We start from the raw sequence: 18,920 nt of genomic DNA, 5'->3' as shown, positions 1-18,920 counted from the left end.
GCTTATTTCGCTTAGCATAATACTCTCCAGGTCCATCCATGCTGTTGCAAATTGTAAGAGTTCTTTCTTTTTTTACTGCCATGTAGTATTCCACTGTGTAGATGTACCACAGTTTTTTAATCCACTCATCTGCTGATGGGCACTTGGCCTGTTTCCAAATCTTAGCTATTGTAAATTGCACTGTATGAACCTAGGGTGCATATATTCTTTCTGATTGGTGTTTCAGGTTTCTTAGGATATATTCCTAGAAGTGGAATCACTGGATCAAATGGGAGTTCCATTTTTAATTTTTTGAGGAATTTCCATACTGTTTTCCACAGTGGTTGCACTAGTCTGCCAAAATCTCACAATGAGAACCACTGCTAATAATCTGGTGCATTTTCTAACAAATTTTCCATGTACATGTATTTTTCCAGAGTTGAAGTTACCTTGCACATAACTATTCTAAATACTTTTTAAAACTTAAACCCTAAACATTTTCCTATAATTTCACATACTAATATTATTTCTTCTATTTTTAAAGATAAGTCATTAAATGATACAAAATGCTATGCAGTGAAAAGCAATTCTTCAACCCTCTGCAGACTCCAGAGGCAATTGCTTTCAGATGTTTTGTGACTCCTTTCCTGAATTTTCCCAGTAGATTTCCTTTAGCTATCTGTCACTCTGGGGGTTCTGCAGTAGGACTGGTTTGCACACACCCCAGATCTGTGTCTCTTTCTCCCATAAATACAGGATCGGCCTTTGTGCTACTTGGAAATAACTTGAGGTTGTTTCATCTACATCAGTGATTCTCAACATGGGTGGAGTTATTTTGCCCCCCCCCCCTTCCTGGGGAATATTTAGCAATGTCTGGAGACATTTTTGGTTGTCATAACTGAGAGTTGTTATTGACATCTAGTGGGTGGAGGCCACAGATGCTGCTAAACATCTTATAATGCACAGGACTGCCCCTGCAACAAAGAATCATCTAGCTCCAACTGGCAATATTACCAAGGTCGAGAAACGTGATCTGTATGGACATGTGACCCACAAAGTTAGGTTCCCGGGCCACCGACAGCTTCAGTACCCATAATTCAGTGCCCTGCAATCTCTGAGAAGATGAGCCCAGCTGCAACAGGAAGCTCTGAGACCAGGGAGCTCTGCACCTGAGACTGGGAATAGGAAGGGATGAGGAGGGAGCTGAGCTTCTTCATGCAGGAAATGAAACTGACATGACAGGCTGAAATTGATACCCATGACTGTGACTGATAGAGGCCATCTCTGGTTAATCTTGCAGCAGCTCATTGTGATTAACCATGACCGCAGGGCCTGATCTAGTCTGCAACCACTAAGAGATGAATTTTGACTGAGACAGATTGGCATGTCCAGTGTCACTGAGAAAATGTGACAGACATGCTAAGGAGCAGCAGCATGGAGACAAGAACAGCCAGTCAGACCTTGGTTTGAATCCTAGCTCTGCCACTCTCTTGCTGTGTATCCTTTCTGAGCCTCGGTTTTTTCCCCTGTAAGTTGGGGATGCTAATACCTGCTTACTAGGGTGATGTAAGGTCTAGAAATCATAAACAAATGGCCTACCCTATGGATTTTGGACTTACCTAGCCAGCCCTCACAATCACATAAGCCAATTCCTTAATACAAGCAATAAATCTCTTAATATATATCTCCTTTTAATCCTGCTTTCATGGTTGGACCTTGATTAGTACAACCACCCAGCACAGTGCTAGGCTTTCAAATAGAAGCCATTTATTAATACCAACTTGCTGTCATTAATTAAATGCACAATATATGTACTTAGCTGAACCTTTGTGCCTGGCTTTGTGCTAGGTTCCAGGGAAACAGTCGAGAACTAGACAGGCAGGTTCCCACCCTCAGGGACCAGTTACAGCCTGACTAAGGTATTAGATTAGACCTGTTTGGCGGGAGGACACTGGGTGATTATGGCCGGAGAGACCGAGGTGGTGACTATTGCTACTGAGACCAGTTCTCTCTGGGCTGGGAGCTGGGTTTCTGAGGCTCTCTCTTAGGCCTGAGTATGGTTGGAAGTTAAGACTCGGTGACACTGTCACTAAGGTAGCCATCGGCTGACCAGGACCACGACTGAGCATTTGACAGTGGCTACTAAGCAGCCATGACCTTGCCCCCAGCTTCAGTAACCAGGACTAATTGAGACCAACGGATCTTGGCTGGTAGATGTGTTTCTGGAACGGGATATAAAATGCGCAGTTTGACAAAAGTTGTTACCCACGGTTCTGGAGCTAAAATGAGAAACTAAAAGCAAAAGGTATTCTGGGGCGGAACCTGCCGGCGCGGACCGCTTGTCCCGCGACCTAGAGATCTGCCCGGGCGCTTTTTTCCGTAGCTCTTGTCCAGCGCCAGAGCGGACTTCCGGTGCGCTTCCGCGGTGCGTGAGCGGGGCGGCACCGAAGCTGGTGAGTGCGGCCTCCCGGTCTGTTTTAATTCCGCTCCTTTCGTTGTTTGTGTAGCGGGGCCACCCCGTTCCCGGCCTGGGGTCGCGGCGTGCCCTGGACTAGGGCGCCTCGCGGGGGCCTGTGGGCTGGTGGTGGGACCCTGGTGTCTCCAAAGGCCCTTCTCCCGAGAAACCGTCACCAGGGAGGGCGCCCCAGCACTCCCCGGGCCACCGGGTAACTTCGGGCTTTCCTAACTCCAGGACTTGGGGGCCCGAGGCCTTGGCTGCGCCCGACCTGGTTCCGTCCGGCTCTCGGTAACTTCCCGGTAAGGTCTTTCCCCGAAAGGAGCCTTTGTTTCTCAACTGCGAAACGGATACCATGTTTTTATTAAATGAATGTTTATCAAGTGAATGTGTTCGAGGTGTAAAGAGACTCAGATCTCGGGATACCATGTTTTTATTAAATGAATGTTTATCAAGTGTCTATAGTAGAATGTGCTCGAGGTGTAAAGAGATTCAGATCTCCTGGAGGTGACAACCCTCGATTAAACATGGGCAAAATTGCCGACCTGGTAAGTGAAATGAGCGTGTAGCACAAGAGACCCGACCTCGGAGGCTGTACGGAGGAGAGATTATTGGGCTGAATCAGGAAAATTATGTGACAGAGAGGAGGGAAGCGCTTCATAGGCAGAGGGTCGGGAAGAGGCAGTGTGCCTGGAGCAGAGCTTGTGTGGGGAGCAGGGTGTGAAACAAGCTGCAGGAGTTGCCGGGGCCCAGACCATGGATTTTGGTTTCCCCAGAACCACATGGGAAACCACCCGGAGGTATTAAAAGTGGGTGTCCACATGCCTAGATTGGCATTTTGCAAAGGTCACTCCAGCTGTGGATGGAGAATGGATTGGAGGGGCCAGCGCTCTGGGTGAGTGTCATGGTCGTTTGGTTAAGGAGGTGGTGAAGAGAAGTGGATGGATGCATTTCCAGGGCATCTTCTCTGTGTCAGGCCATCTGCCAGCTGCGGAAGATACAATGAATAGAATTACAGGCTGATGGAATTAGAGTGAAAGGAATTATCAAGGAGGAGCACACAGATGCCACAAGGGAAAGTGGCTAAATGAGGAGCAATTTTCTAAATGTAATAGCTGTGCATTTAGCAAATATTCATAAAGTACCTTCTGAATTAGGGTTGGGAATAGGAAGATGATGTATAAATTATTTAGAGCCGTGGCTTTCAGGCTTTTTCGGACCGTGACCTACGGTAACAAATACATTTTATGTTGCAACTAAGAGTATGTACACAAACACAAAGCTTCAGGAAGCAGTTATTATCTTCATCACTCCTGATGCACTCTAATTTTTTTATTCTATTCTTTTCGTTAAAAAATAACAATACTGGCTGAGACTCTAAACTGTTTCTTAACCCATAACGAGTTGTGACTTGAAGTCTGAAAAAAAAAAAAGCTGATTTAAAGTGAGGGTCATTTGTAGTGTTTTGGGGTTAAGGCAGTAAAATATACCCTTAACGTTTTTGGGAAAGGGTTGGTCTTCCTTTCCTCGCTGTTTTATTTTGTTTTGATTGTGTAAAATGTATAGAGTAAAAAGAACTAAGCAGGCCACTGATTCTCTCTTTGTGAAATTTTAGCGCCTTGCTCATATGTCTGGCTAGATTGGAAGTGCCTAGAGGGCAGTGGCTGTCTTACTCTAGAGCAGTGGTTCTCAACCTTGGCTACACATTAGAATCACCTGGGAATCTTTTTAAAATCCTGATTTCTGGGCCTCATCCTCCGGAAATTCTGTTTCTTTGTTACTAATGTTGTGGCCCCACCCCATAACAAAGAAACAGAATTTCTGGAGGATGAGGCCCAGAAATCAGGATTTTAAAAAGATTCCCAGGTGATTCTAATGTGCAGCCAAGGTTGAGAACCACTACTCTAGAGGTTTTATTTAGTGCCCAGTAAAGATCCTGGCACAGTGCAGGCATACAGTGGTTATTTGTTGAATTAAATAGGTAGGTGTCTTGGGACTAGAAGGGTAGATAATTGTTTGGTTTAAATGAATTCATGTTGGAACCATTCTTACAAATACCACAGAGGCAGTGTCTGCCTACAGACGTTTACAGTATGCCCCCATAGGTGGTTCAGGGGTAGGTAAAATAAGTGCTCTGAGCTTTCTCTTCTAAATACTGATCCTAGGCCAGCCATGCCACCTAAGTCCATTCTGGACGAGTGGTCCAGCGTTGCCACTGACTGTGGGCCCTTTGGGAAGTTGTCTCATTCCTTGGTTTTTATGTGTAAAAGGAGAAGAGAATGTTTGAGTTGAAAAGCTCTCCATTTCCCAAATTTGTTGTGAATTTTAGATGCTGAGCACCCACTTTCCACCTCTGTCTGTTTCTGGGCTTTCCCTGAGGCTTATGGGAAACTGGGTGTGTACTTGAGTCAAGCATCCTTCTCAATTCTTCTGGGACTTTCTAGCAATAGGTTTTAGGCAGAGTTACAGTTTAGAGTGGACCATTCAGGCTTCCTTTACTTTCATCCTCCATGGTGAGAGAGAGAGATCCAAGAACAGATCCTGAGTGGACAGTGGGAAGAACACTGGCCTGGAGGGCAGGGTACCCAGGTTCTAATTTGTGTGACTTTGTTTGTCCTTGTGTGACCTGAACATGTTACTTCTCTGGTGTCTTTTCACGTTTGAAGTGAGTATTCTCTTCTCTCTGAATCTCACGTTTTCATCTGTAAATGGATGTAGGGCTGTGGTGAGGATCAAGGGAGATATTGCTATCAGGGGCATAGAGATTGCTCAGTAAATGAAGCATTCTTCCCCAAGTTCTGACAAACTCTGGTTGCTTTCCTTTTCAGCTGTTCTGAAAATAAGAAGGGTTCTCCTTTGGTCGCCTGTCACTGCAGCCATGGCTGCCATGCAGATGGATCCTGAGCTTGCCAAGAGCCTCTTCTTTGAAGGGGCCACTGTGATCATCCTGAATATGCCCAAGGGGACAGAGTTTGGCATTGACTACAACTCCTGGGAGGTGGGGCCCAAGTTCCGGGGTGTGAAGATGATTCCACCAGGCATCCACTTCCTCCACTACAGCTCTGTGGACAAGGCCAATCCCAGGGATGTAGGCCCTCGAATGGGCTTCTTCCTTTGCCTGCAGCAGCGGGAGCTGACGGTCCTGCGCTGGAACTCAGTCCGGGAAGAGGTAGACCTTTCCCCAGCCCCAGAGGCTGAGGTGGAGGCCATGAGGGCCAACCTCCAGGACCTAGACCAGTTTCTGGGACCTTACCCATATGCCACGCTCAAGAAGTGGATCTCACTCACCAACTTCATCAGCGAGGCCACAATGGAGAGGCTGCAGCCTGAGAGCCGGCAGATCTGTGCCTTCTCAGAGGTGTTGCCTGTGCTCTCCTTGAAGCACACCAAGGACCGGGTGGGGCAGAATCTACCCCGCTGTGGCACCGAGTGCAAAAGCTACCAGGAAGGCCTGGCCCGGCTGCCTGAGATGAAGCCCAAAGCCGGGACAGAGATCCGCTTCTCCGAGCTGCCCACACAGATGTTCCCAGCAGGTGCCACACCAGCAGAGATAACCAGGCACAGCATGGACCTGAGCTATGCCCTGGAGACTGTGCTCAGCAAGCAGTTCCCCAGCAGCCCCCAGGATGTACTCGGTGAGGAGGAACAAGGCTCTTTGGGAGTGGGTCAAGGAGGGGTATTGGATTAGGGAGTATACCTTGGGTTATCTAGTCTAGGGGTTCCTAAAGCTGGCTAGGAAGCAGTCATGCCCAGTACACTCAGTAAAGATACGGATGTCCAGGCCTTAACCCTGGAGATTGACTCGGGCCCCAGCGATTTGTCTGTCTGTCTGTGTAATAAACACGAACCCTAAGTGAACCTGATGCAGACAGTCCTGTGTTTAGGAACCACTGACATGGCCCAGCCCCTCATTTTACAGATTGAGGTCTATAGAAGCAAAGGATTGCTAAGTGGTCAGAATGAGACCAGAGCCAAGGGCTCCTGGTTCCCAGGCCTCCCTCTTCCCTCCTCAACTTGCTCCTGACTCTCTCAAGGTGTTGGTCTCTCGACTGCTTAGATCAGGACAGTGACTTTTTAAAAACATTATAGTTTTTATTTCCCCCTTATTACAAAAATATATTCATCATAGAAAAAATAACCCACACAATAAAATTCATTCTAGTTTTCACAGCCTAGAAATAACCATTTTTTACATTTTGGTGTATTTACTTCCCGTCTTTTACATATAAATGTATATGTATACCTGTAGATATGGCTATAGATACTTTATTTCAGTCTTTTCTCTCTGTTAATTTCTTTGTGTTTTTAGACTTTTTAAGTTCAATTATGTTTGTATGTATATGTGATTTTTTTTTTCCAAAATCAGAATTATGGTATATCATTTTGTTATTTACTTTAATATAAACATTTTTCTATGTCACTGAAATAGTCACTCCTTTTCTCTGGCTGCTTAGTTCCATAGTTATTGAACCAGCCCAATGATGCAGACAGTCCTGTGTTTAGGAACCACTGACATGGCCCAGCCCCTCATTTTACAGATTGAGGTCTATAGAAGCAAAGGATTGCTAAGTGGTCAGAATGAGACCAGAGCCAAGGGCTCCTGGTTCCCAGGCCTCCCTCTTCCCTCCTCAACTTGCTCCTGACTCTCTCAAGGTGTTGGTCTCTCAACTGCTTAGACCAGGACAGTGACTTTTTAAAAACATTATTATAGTTTTTATTTCCCCCTTATTACAAAAATATATTCATCATAGAAAAAATAACCCACACAATAAAATTCATTCTAGTTTTCACAGCCTAGAAATAACCATTTTTTACATTTTGGTGTATTTACTTCCCGTCTTTTACATATAAATGTATATGTATACCTGTAGATATGGCTATAGATACTTTATTTCACTCTTTTCTCTCTGTTAATTTCTATGTATTTTTAGACTTTTTAAGTTCAATTATGTTTGTATATATGTGATTTTTTTTTTTTTTACAAAAAACAGAATTATGGTATATCATTTTGTTATTTACTTTAATATAAACATTTTTCTATGTCACTGAAATAGTCACTCCTTTTCACTGGCTGCTTAAGTTCCATAGTTATTGAACCAGCCCAATGCAGATGGACCTTTAAGATGTTCATATTTTCCCTATTATAAGTGTTGCCTAGTGAACATCCTTGTGTGTGTTTCTGCATGTGTTTAGGGTTGAAATTGTTGGGTCAGAGCATGTATGTTGCCATAAGAAGGTTGTGCGGCTTCACCAGCTATTGGGAGGCTGTTGCCTATTACCTTTGACATGGCAATTCAGCAAAGGCTTCTTCCATCTGGGTAGTTGGAGAATGACATCTTATTTCCATTTACAGTTGACCCTGAACAACACAAGTTTGAACTGCATGGATCCATTTATTTGCAGATTTTTTTCTTTAATAAATACCTGTACTGTTTTTGATCCCAAATTGGAAGTCCCCAGATGCAGAGGGCCTACTATGTGTGTTGATCTATGCATTTTATATGGGGGACTTGAGCATTCACGGGTTTTGGTATGGGGGTGGGTGTCCTAACATCAATTTTCTGTGGATACTGAGGGACAACTAAGTTTTTGTGAAGTCAAAAGTTATAAGCAGATTTTTGACTGCACAGAATGTCTGCTCCTCAGCCCTTAAGCCTTGATTGTTGTAGGTATCACTGGGAGGAATTGACCTCCAGGCCAATTGGCTGGGAGAATCAGCTGTGTCTGCATTGGGAGAACTTCTGTGCTGGAGACACCCCTCCGGGGCAAGACTTGCTTCAGTGGGGCTTTGGTGCTCACTGAGTCTGCCCTCTGAGTGTGTCCTTTATGGATCCGAGGAGCTGCAATCTGGATGGTCCCACTCTGACCACCGGGCACACTGGCTCCTGGATCTCTAAGGAGGTGCTAATCTAGCCTCTGCCTGAGGCTACCCAGCAGGAGCCAGCTGTGAAGCAATGCAAGTTGCTGTGGGGCCTTGGGCCAGCTGCAGTTCTTAGGTAATTATCAGATTGCAAAGAGCCAGGCCTTTCATATGCAAAAGCCTCTGTGCTCGGCTTGGGCGGGGCGGGGTCCCAGGGGATCAACAGGGCGGAGCGAGCAGTTATGGCTGCTCTCAGTCCTGCCTTCAGAGGCCCTGCTTCTCAGTGTCTCGGCAATCACTGCAAGCACCTCCGAGAGAAAGCTGCCCTCGAGTTCCGACTGATGCCATTCAGTCCAGTTTCTCCCGTATGAGTCTGGGTCCCCAGAGACTCGCCCGGAACTGGAGCTCAGAGCTTGAGACTCCCTCCCAATTGAAAAAGACAACGGTGTCCTCAGCCACCAGCCCTCTTCTGCATGCGCCTCCATACCTCTGTATTTTACTTCCGCACCGCACCTCCTCTGAGTCTCGGTATGCTTTCCTCTTTCCTTCTAGTTGTAGAATTTCCACTCAGCCAGCCTTCCTGTGATTCTGGATGATGTCCGTTTCATCTTTTAGTTGTATTTTTGAAGTGGTTGTGCGAGGCAGCAATTTCAGGTGTTTACCTATGCCGCCATCTTGGTTTCTGATCAACTGTATTTTTCTTCAGTTACTAGTGACAGCAAACATTCATCACATCTTTAACAGCTATTTATATATATATACTAGTGGCCCTGCACACGGATTGCCCTGCGCACGAATCCGTGCGCCAGTAGCTCGCTGCCACTTGCCTCAGCTGGCCACCCCACCCACTGCCACTGGTAGCTCTCCACCGCACATAGCTCACTGCCTGCCCTCCTGTAGCTCTCCACTGCTTGTAGCTCGCTGCCCCGCCCTCCTGCTGTTCAGTTGTTACGTGATGGTGTCCCACATCAATTTGCATACGTCCCCAGAGACTCGCCCGGAACTGGAGCTCAGAGCTTGAGACTCCCTCCCGATAGAAAAGGACAACCGTGTACTCAGCCGCCAGCCCTCTTCTGCATGCGCCTCCGTACCTCTGTATTTTACTCCCGCACCACACCTCCTCTGAGTCTCGGTATGCTTTCCTCTTTCCTTCTAGTTGTAGAATTTCCACTCAGCCAGCCTTCCTGTGATTCTGGATGATGTCCGTTTCATCTTTTAGTTGTATTTTTGAAGTGGTTGTGCGAGGCAGCAATTTCAGGTGTTTACCTATGCCGCCATCTTGGTTTCTGATCAACTGTATTTTTCTTCAGTTACTAGTGACAGCAAACATTCATCACATCTTTAACAGCTATTTATATATATATACTAGTGGCCCTGCACACGGATTGCCCTGCGCACGAATCCGTGCGCCAGTAGCTCGCTGCCACTTGCCTCAGCTGGCCACCCCACCCACTGCCACTGGTAGCTCTCCACCGCACATAGCTCACTGCCTGCCCTCCTGTAGCTCTCCACTGCTTGTAGCTCGCTGCCCCGCCCTCCTGCTGTTCAGTTGTTACGTGATGGTGTCCCACATCAATTTGCATACTACCCTATTATAAATATAGATATTTTACAAGTTGCCTAGGTACTTGCATATTTTTTATTGGAACATCAGTGAAAATTTTGAATATAGGGCCTTTTAAATCATTGGCTCAGCTGATAAGGGACGTTTTAATGAATGTGTTTTAATGCATTACATAGTATTTTCATTTAATAAGTAACACTTGAAATTCTGGCTTAAAATGAACAGAAATCCCGTTTTCTACTTCTAACACATTTCAGTTCTTTAAAGTAATCTTGTGAAAAGGTCTGTTGCAGGGATAACTTTGTATCTGCATGACAGCTCTTTGAAATTATTTCTGATCTCATAATTTTAGACTAGGCCAGAAATGCACGAATTTAAATAAATGCCCTAAATTCAGAGAATAAGCTCATGTTTTCACAAGCCAACCAGGAAAAGCCAACTGAAGAAGGATATCATTAACCTCTATCACACAAAGAAATTTTGACTACATATCAGTCAAATGTCCTAGCAGGTAGCTAGCTAGTCACAGGTGTTGAGTGCATCTGTTGTTTTGATGACCCATATGTAGGTCCACAGAAGCCCTCATTAAATGTGAAGACAGACAGAACATCTCTGATCGGCAACAGTATATTTTGGTAACCAGAGACCCAGTTGCTTGGCCAAGTACAATGGCATCTAGATCAGTGATTACTAACCGGTGGTTTGTGGACCACTGGTGGTCTGTGAGGTCGGAAAGGTTGGCAACTGCTGATCTAGATCATCAGGTCTCTTTGTTTGAGACAGGCATCCGATGGAAATGTTGGAATAATAACTAATATTTACTGAGTGCTGCTTTGAGCCATACATTATTTTAAATGCTTTACATATATTGAGTTATTTAATCCTCACCTTTAAATAAGGAAATTGAAGCATAAACAGATTAAGTACTGTAACTTGCCCAGCTGCTAAGTGGTTGAGCTGAGATTTGAACACAGGCAGTTTGGCTCCAGAGCCCATGTTCTTTCCCACCAAGCTGCTCATAGAGATTAAACCACAGAGCACTGTGATTAAACAATCAACCCTGGAACAAGTCCTCCCAAATTTTCCTCCTCTGGGCCCTGACCGGTTTGGCTCAGTAGATAGAGCGTCGGCCTGCGGACTGAAGGGTCCGAGGTTCGATTCCGGCCAAGGGCATGTACCTTGGTTGCAGGCACATCCCCAGTAGGAGGTGTGCAGGAGGCAGCTGATGGATGTTTCTCTCTCATTGATGTTTCTAACTCTCTATCCCTCTCTCTTCCTCTCTGTGAAAAATCAATAAAATATATTTAAAAAAAAAATTTTTCCTCCTCTGGGAGGCTCTAGAACAGTTCCCAGCCAATAGAAAATCTATTTTATCTTTTCATTGTTCACATTCCTAAGGGTTAGATGTGTGATCTTGTGCAAGTCCCTTGACCTCATGTATAAAATAAGGCAAATACCACCTTTCCTTGACCACCTTGAGGAGTTGGGCTGAGGATTACATGGTGTAATACAGCATTTCCCTGAACCTGTAGCAGATTATCTGCATCAGAATTAGAGCTACAGATCATCTATCCTCAGCCAGGATCTCTGCGGGTGAGGCTTGGGCTGCTTTATTTTTAGCAAGCTCCTCTAGTAATTCTGATAGGCAGCCAGGTTTGGGATCTACTTGGCATGATATCCCTGAGCACATTTTGTAAAATCTTTAAATGCCAGGCAAATACTAGGTGTACCTCTTCTCTTGCAGTCTGATTTTACAGAAATCCAAATTGATAGCAGTTCAGCAAACTTTTATTAAGGACCGGCTTGTTGCAAGACCCCATGCTGGTCTCTGCAGGAGTGACAAGGAGAAAAGACCCCCTTGGCCCCCCTTGCTGAGGTCCAGTGGAACTGTCAGGCTTGTAGAGTCAGCAGGTATCTTCTCCCTGAGGATCCTTTCTCCTCTGTGCCTTTCAGGTGAACTTCAGTTTGCCTTTGTGTGCTTCCTGCTGGGGAACGTGTATGAGGCTTTCGAGCACTGGAAGCAGCTCCTGAACCTCCTGTGCCGCTCTGAGGAAGCCATGCTGAAGCACCACAGTCTCTACGTCAACCTCATCTCCATCCTGTACCACCAGCTCGGCGAGATCCCCCCCGACTTCTTTGTGGACATTGTCTCCCAGAACAACTTCCTCACCAGCACGTTACAGGTAAGCAGTCTTTTGCATCCTGAGAAGAGTTACCTTTTTGTTTCTTGCTGTTCTTTCGTGACCCAAAGTTTCTTAATTTTGGTTTCCTAATCTTAGGCTGTTTCCTGGTTCTCTCTCCTACTCGATTGAAGCTCCTTGATGCCAGATACCCTTTCTCTGTACCACCCTCTCCCCACTTGCCCCCAGAGTGCCTAGCACTGGAGTACTTGGAATTTGAATCACCTCCACCCCTTTGAGTTACTCAGCTCAAAACAGTTTTTCCTTTTCTCTGTAGCCATAGCTGCAACCCAGTAGGACAGAGTTTGGAAGCTTGTTACTCCCAGGGAAACATCTGCAGCTCTTTAGATCTCATTTCAGCATTAAAGTAACTTCGATTTCCTGTGTCAAACCAAATGTGCCAGTTTCTGCAGAGATTTTCTGAGGGAAAAAGTGAAATTTGCTTTTAAGTTGGCAATTAAATTTTCATTATGAGTGGTAATTAGGGAAGAAGCTTCAAAAAACTCACAATCTTCATCCTGTGTTATTTCCTCCCTTTGCAAACAGATTAGCTTCCTTTATGTTCTTGGGACAGCCTCTGTCACTCACATTTCCTAACTTTCTCAAGTATAGAAGAGGCAGAGCTGCAAACTGTCAGTTTCCATATTTTCTGGTCCATGAACTGCTTTTTCCTCCTTGTATGTGAGACCCCCACAAGACCTGCTCCTTACAAGGTGGCTATTCACTGACCTCCCTCTCACTCCCACACAGGATAAGGGACTGAACATTCATTAAGTGCCTGTTTGGGTATCAGGCACCATGTTTATCATACTAGATGGGTTTCCTCATTTGATTTCTCTGGAGTGCTGTAAGGCAGATATGATTATTCCATTTCACAAATGAGAACCCAGACTCAGAAAGGTTAAGTAATTTAGGTAAGTTCACACAGCTGGTGAGTGGCAGAGTCAGGATTTGTACATTTATATTCAGGCCTGCATATTGAATACAATGTAGCCCCCCACCCCCAAAGGATTCTTGATGGATAGTAGTGGAGACACCGTCATGCCTGTTTCTTAGAGATACAGAACACTTTTCTAAAACCAACGTACTGTTGAGAGAGTCCCTGCGAGCAGGCAGCTGACTTGAAACTCTGGCAGCTGGAGGACTTGTGCAGACCATGGGGATGAGTCAGTCAAGCTGATGGCTTGAACCTGGTGTATTCCACTTCAGATGAATTATAAAACTGCCCTTTTATTGGTTCTTAATATAAAAGAGAAATTAAATCCTTTTATCCTTCCTCTGGGGGGAAAATCCCCACCAAAGTTACTGGGTTGTGGGTTATGGAAGAGTAGGAGGCATCAGCCTGCTAACTTGCTTCTGGCAGTGGTTGTGGTCCACAGGAATATGTGCAGCCCTCATGATGTGCGTTAATGCTGTCGCACAAACATAGGAGGGCCACACTGTTGCTGGCTGTTCTAACCATTGTCAGCACAGCCAACAGCTGAGCTCTAATTGCTGAGGCTTTGTTGCTAGCAATGATTTACAAAGCAGAAAGGGCCCAGCTGGATTGCTAGATGCCTCGGTGGGGTATGCAAAGCTGATGGGTGGAAGAATTCTGCCTTTGGACTTTTCACCAAGAAAATTTGATGTCGTTATTTGGAAAAATCCAAAACACGTGCCTTTAAAAAAATAAATCAACGCATGTTTGTGAGCATCCTTCTTTAAATACAACATTCTCCTGAAAGTGTTGCGGAGTAGCCATGGTTCCTGCCCTCAGGAGATTTGTTCATTGATTTAGCAGGTATTTCCTGAGCACCTGACAAGACTAGAAATACAGCTGTGAGCAAGACAGACAGAGTCCCTGACTTTCCACTTATATTTTGGTGGAAAGTAAATAAATGAATTAACCAAATAACTCCAGAAAGCAATGTGTTTTAGAAGGCAGCCCTGCCTGGTAGCATTTCCCTAACCCACACCTTTTGGTCTCATCTAGGCTGCATCAGAGTCTGTCAACTTCCATGCCTACCCTGTCTCCCACTTTGCCACCTGAGTTGCTGTTCTAAAATGCACATCTGATCCTATTTCTCTGCAACTCCTCATTGTCTAGAAAGTTAAAAGCCCAAATATGGGTCACAAGGCCCGATCTGTTCTGACTCCTAACCTGTTCTCTAGCTTCTCCTTCGTCTCCCTGTTCTCCTCAATCAGTTCCAGTGACCTGGTCTCCTTGCAAATTCCCAGACATGCTGTCCTGTTTCATGCCTTCTTTTAAAAAAAATTTGCTGTAAAAAACTAACACATAACAAGAGGTCTACCCTCTTAACAGATTTTTAAGTGTATAGAACAGATTGTTAATTATAAGTACAGCAGATCTCTAGAACTTTCCCTCTGGCATGACTGATAAAGACATGGGTATAAAGTGTCATGCCTTCTTAACTGAACCTGACTTTCCCTCTGCCTGGTGTGTACTTGTTTATCCTATGAGATGCCCTCAAAACATCCCACTCTATGAAGCCACACCTGATCTCTCTCTTTTCCATACTGTTAGCCTGCTTTGTACTTGTCAATATTATATTGCACAAGCTGTACTTGCTGAAATTTACATATTGTCGGCCTGACTTCCCCACTGAGCCTTGAACTTTCATCAAAGCCTGTTTTGTTCATCTGGTTATTTTAAACACCTGGTTAAGGCCTAGCACTTACATCTTTGTGTTATTTGTTGTTTTTAGATAAATAGAGTATAATTCCTATGGCAATGTAGATGGCCCTAATGTGATAGATGTAAAGAGTGAATTCTAATCAAAGGGCATTAGGAGAAATTGGTTAATTCAGACTGCGGTTGCGATTTGAGGGGACAGAGGATCAGAAATGGCTTTTGCAAAAGGTGTGTATGTGTTTGTGGGGGGGTGATGGCATTTGACTATGAGCTTGAAGGATGACTGAGATTTCAACAGGCACAATGTAGAGAAGGATATTATAAAACTTCTTTTTTTAATGGAAAGTTAAGTTGATGCCATCTTGGCAGTGAGAATTCAGTCCCCCCACACAGAGGCACTCACTCACTCACTCACTCACTCGGGGTGTTTGACTGAATGAATCAGCCCATAAAAGCCTTCCTTAGCCAGCCGCCTGCTCTCCCCCCAGGTAGTCAAGTAAGTGGAACTGGCTTTCTTACTTAGGAGCTTAAATGGCTACTACCCATGGAGAGGGGCTGGTGTTTGTGTGTGTGTGAGCACTTAAAGGCAACCATGTAATGGCCTCTGCCATTAGAGGCCCTTTTGAATAAATGTCACTGGTTTTTACAAATCCCATGGATTTAGCTTGAATAAAAATTATTTGTTTTACAAAAATAGATACAGTTTTTTCTTTTATTTAAAGCTACTTGAGTCACCACAATTTGTTTAAAACCAATGAAAAGATAATCTGAATTTAATAGTGTATTAGAAAATGAGTTATGTGCAAAATAAGAATTCTTATTGCTGATTGCATAGCATTTAGGCATATAGTCACATAACCTGTTTTTTAAAAATACTTTTAGTCACAATGGGCCATATATGCTTTCTAGCTTTATTTCTTGTGAGTATTCTAAATGCCAGTGTCCATCTTTAACTCTTGAGAAAAAATGTTGGCTCTGACAATGATGTCTATAGTATTTTTATCATCATACCATCTATGATAAATTTCACCTACCTACTCCCAAACCTCCTGCCATCAGCTGTCTATTACTTTTTTACACTTACTGTGAATTATCTCATTTAGCCCTCAAAGCAATGCTCAAAATTAAGGCTATACTTCCATTTTATACATGAGGAAGTAAGATCACAAAGGTCACATAATTTTTCCCAAGACGACCAGAGCTAATAGGTGGCAGGGCTGAGCTTTGATTCTAATGCCTGCGGTGAGCTCTCATATATTAGAGCCCCAGACAAAACATCCCAAATTCTTTAAACTGATCTCAGAATTATTCCCACTGCTTTTCACTTTCCTGGCAATCATTGTGAAGTGATAGTCTTGCTTTTAACACCACTTTCTTCTTCTGCAAGTAGAAATAAAATGTCCTACCTCTGGCTTGTTTTAATCTAAGTTGAAAAACCATTTGGGAATTGAAAAAATTGGAAATTTCATCCTTTTTGTCTAGCCAAAAAAGTAGGATAAGATAGTGACTCAGCTACCTACCTTGGTATTTTAAATTTCTCAGGTGACCTGAATGAACTCTATTTAACTTGGGCCTAAAAGAAGGCTTTTAAATTTCTAACTGAAGTAATTTATGATTTTATAATATACAGACTTAGTGATAAAAGTAGTAATACCTTTTTTATATTTAGAAAAAATACCCAGTGGATGTACTAATAAATGCAGTTGTTTGTGTAATGTTGTTATCCTATTTCAAAATATTTTTTTAAATATCCAATATTAATCTTCCTATATTAAGAGGATTCATTTCTCAGTGATGCTAAAAATGTTTACTTGATTTCACTTTGATAAAATAACCAGATCATTACAAATTAATCTAAAAATAAGAGAATCAAAGTAAATTATTGCTTGAAAACTAGATATTGTCTAAACATCTCTTTTTCTGAATTGTGAGTTTTTAAAATATCAAGTTTTTAAACTATAGGGATAAAAATAAAAATAGGTCAGTGAATGTCAGAGGCGAGGGGTAAGGGAGGGTTTGATCACCAAGGTCAGCACAAGGGTGTTTGTTAGAGTGGAACTATTCAGTGTACTAATGGTGATGATATATGGTCCTTCAAACTCATAGAACTGGAAAAAGAAAAACTAAGTATATATCAATCTTGATTATATCAAATAGTGGCTGCATGGGTGTATGCATTTGTCAGAACAAATCAAACACTTAAAATGGGTGAATTTAGCCCTAACCGGTTTGGCTCAGTGGATTGAGCATCGGCCTGCAGACTAAAAGGTCCCAGGTTCGATTCTGGCCAAGGGCATGTACCTTGGTTGCGGGCACTTCCCCAGTAGGAGGTGTGCAGGAGGCAGCTGATCGATGTTTCTCTCTCATCAATGCTTCTAACTCTCTATCCCTCTCCCTTCCTCTCTGTAAAATATCAATAAAATATGTTTAAAAAAATGGGTGAATTTAATTGTATGTAAATTATGTCGCAATAATGCTGTTTTTTTTTAAAGTCAATTTTTTTTTAAAAAGTCAGCTCTCTGTAAAATATCAATAAAATATGTTTTAAAAAAATGGGTGAATTTAATTGTGTGTAAATTATGTCGCAATAATGCTGTTTTTTTTTTAAGTCAATTTTTTTTAAAAGTCAACTGGGCCTGTGCCCTGGATCCTGGAGGCCTGCAGAGGGGACAGTTCCAGAAGCACCTGGCCGCCAAGCCCCTGGGCTCCCCAGGGCAATGCTAAACATACGAAGGATATATCAAGTCTGCGTCAACACAAAAAGAAGGTCTTGGTAGAGAAAAAGGATTGAGATTTCTTTCCTTGGACTGGATCTTGCTCAATATTTATCACTTACTTGCTCAGCATTTATCACTGTTCTCATCTGTATAATGGGAATAGTCATTTCCTGTCCTTCTACCTCCCAGGTTTGTAGTAAAGATTAGATTGACAAGTTCTTTAAAAAGTTCAAAACACTTTTCAAATTAGAAGCCTTATTTTTCAGACTGAAGGCTTCTATTTACCTGCTTCTGGTTGATTTTACTACCAGGCAGTGTTGGAGAGATGGGTGGGAAGGATGAGTGATGAGTATGGGCCCAGCCTGTTCCAACCTCTCACTGCTGGCCATTGCCAAATGCAGGGCAGTCCTTACATCTCATTAATCTTTCAGTGAATATCCTATGGGCCCTAACTCTGTGCCAGGTGATATGCCATGTGGAACACATGGATAATTCGGACTCATTCCCTACTCATAAGAACAACGTTGCAAGCACTGTGAGAAATGCCAGAATGGCAGCTCAGGCACAGTGCTAAGGGGACAGGGGTTGGAGCAGTTCATTTCCGCTTGGACTTTTATAAGAGGCATGTCTCAAGTAGGTGGTTTATGAGTTGGTGGCATGCAGGGGCCTAGTAAATAAGCCACCTCCTCCCCAGGATGAGTCCCTAATTCTGTCCAGGACTGTCACATAATTAAAAAAAAAAAAGAGTCATTGCTTTGGAGTTGCTCCTCATCTCTTGGGAGAGTTCAGCTATAAATAGACTATTACCTAAATAAGATTGAGGATATGATCGCGGTAACTCTGAGCACTGGGGGAGCATAGAGGAGCACCTGTTCTATCCTTGGTCTGGGAAGACACCCTAAAGGAGGTGATATGTGAGCTGAGCCTGAGTTACTAGTAGAAATTAGCTAGATGAAGGAGAAAAAAACAGGTGGGAGGGTGTTATAAGTAGGAGAAAAGCATGTGTGTGTAGAGGCACAGAAGAGGCAGTAGAGCATGTTTGGACCACTGTTCAGTGTGGGTGGAAGGGCTGCAGAGAGAATAGTATAATTTACTAAGTAAGGAGGGGAGCAAGAGGAGGCTTTTGATAATTCAGCTAGCAGGTTCCCCAGGACCTCTGAGGACAGACTCATGGGTGTGTGGGGCCTTTGGAGCTAGTGCTGTTTGAAACAGGCTTCTCTGCTTCCCATACCAGGCCCCTCCCAGAGTTCAGCTGGGCTCCCTATTGAGTGCTCCATGGCACGCTCTATTAGCTGCCTACAGACAGGCCGCCAGCTTCCCCACTGCCCTCTCGCCACCAAGCTCATACAACCCCTCTAATTAGTTATTGATCTGGTACTTTGTTGTGGCTATGCTTCCTGCTCCTCTATTTAGTCGATTCCCAAGTTAATGAAACCAAATTCTGTAAACCTCCCTTTTGCTCCCTGCCCCCTCCTCCTCACCCCGCCCCCCCCCCCCCCCCCCCCCCTCCCCCCCCCCCCCCCCCCCCACACT

The 18,920-nt window shown here is 44.0% G+C and overlaps 1 protein-coding gene across 4 annotated transcripts in view; it reads left to right on the top strand.

The window, feature by feature from the left end:
- The first annotated feature begins 2,349 nt into the window (after positions 1-2,349).
- AAR2 (AAR2 splicing factor homolog) overlaps positions 2,350-18,920 on the top strand; it is a 20,995-nt gene continuing 4,424 nt past the window's right edge. The window contains exons 1-4 of one of the 4 annotated variants that reach the window (XM_014541428.1): positions 2,376-2,432; positions 2,672-2,736; positions 5,263-6,069; positions 11,812-12,041. In XM_014541428.1, coding sequence (XP_014396914.1) covers positions 5,313-6,069; positions 11,812-12,041 — 987 coding nt within the window. In that variant the 5' untranslated portion in view covers positions 2,376-2,432; positions 2,672-2,736; positions 5,263-5,312. The other 3 variants (XM_005868482.2, XM_005868483.2, XM_005868484.2) reach the window with 3 other exon arrangements.

This window comes from Myotis brandtii, unplaced genomic scaffold (assembly GCF_000412655.1).
Source record: "Myotis brandtii unplaced genomic scaffold, ASM41265v1 scaffold27, whole genome shotgun sequence".
Taxonomy (NCBI): domain Eukaryota; kingdom Metazoa; phylum Chordata; class Mammalia; order Chiroptera; family Vespertilionidae; genus Myotis; species Myotis brandtii.
This window is presented reverse-complemented; position numbering and strand designations above follow the sequence as displayed.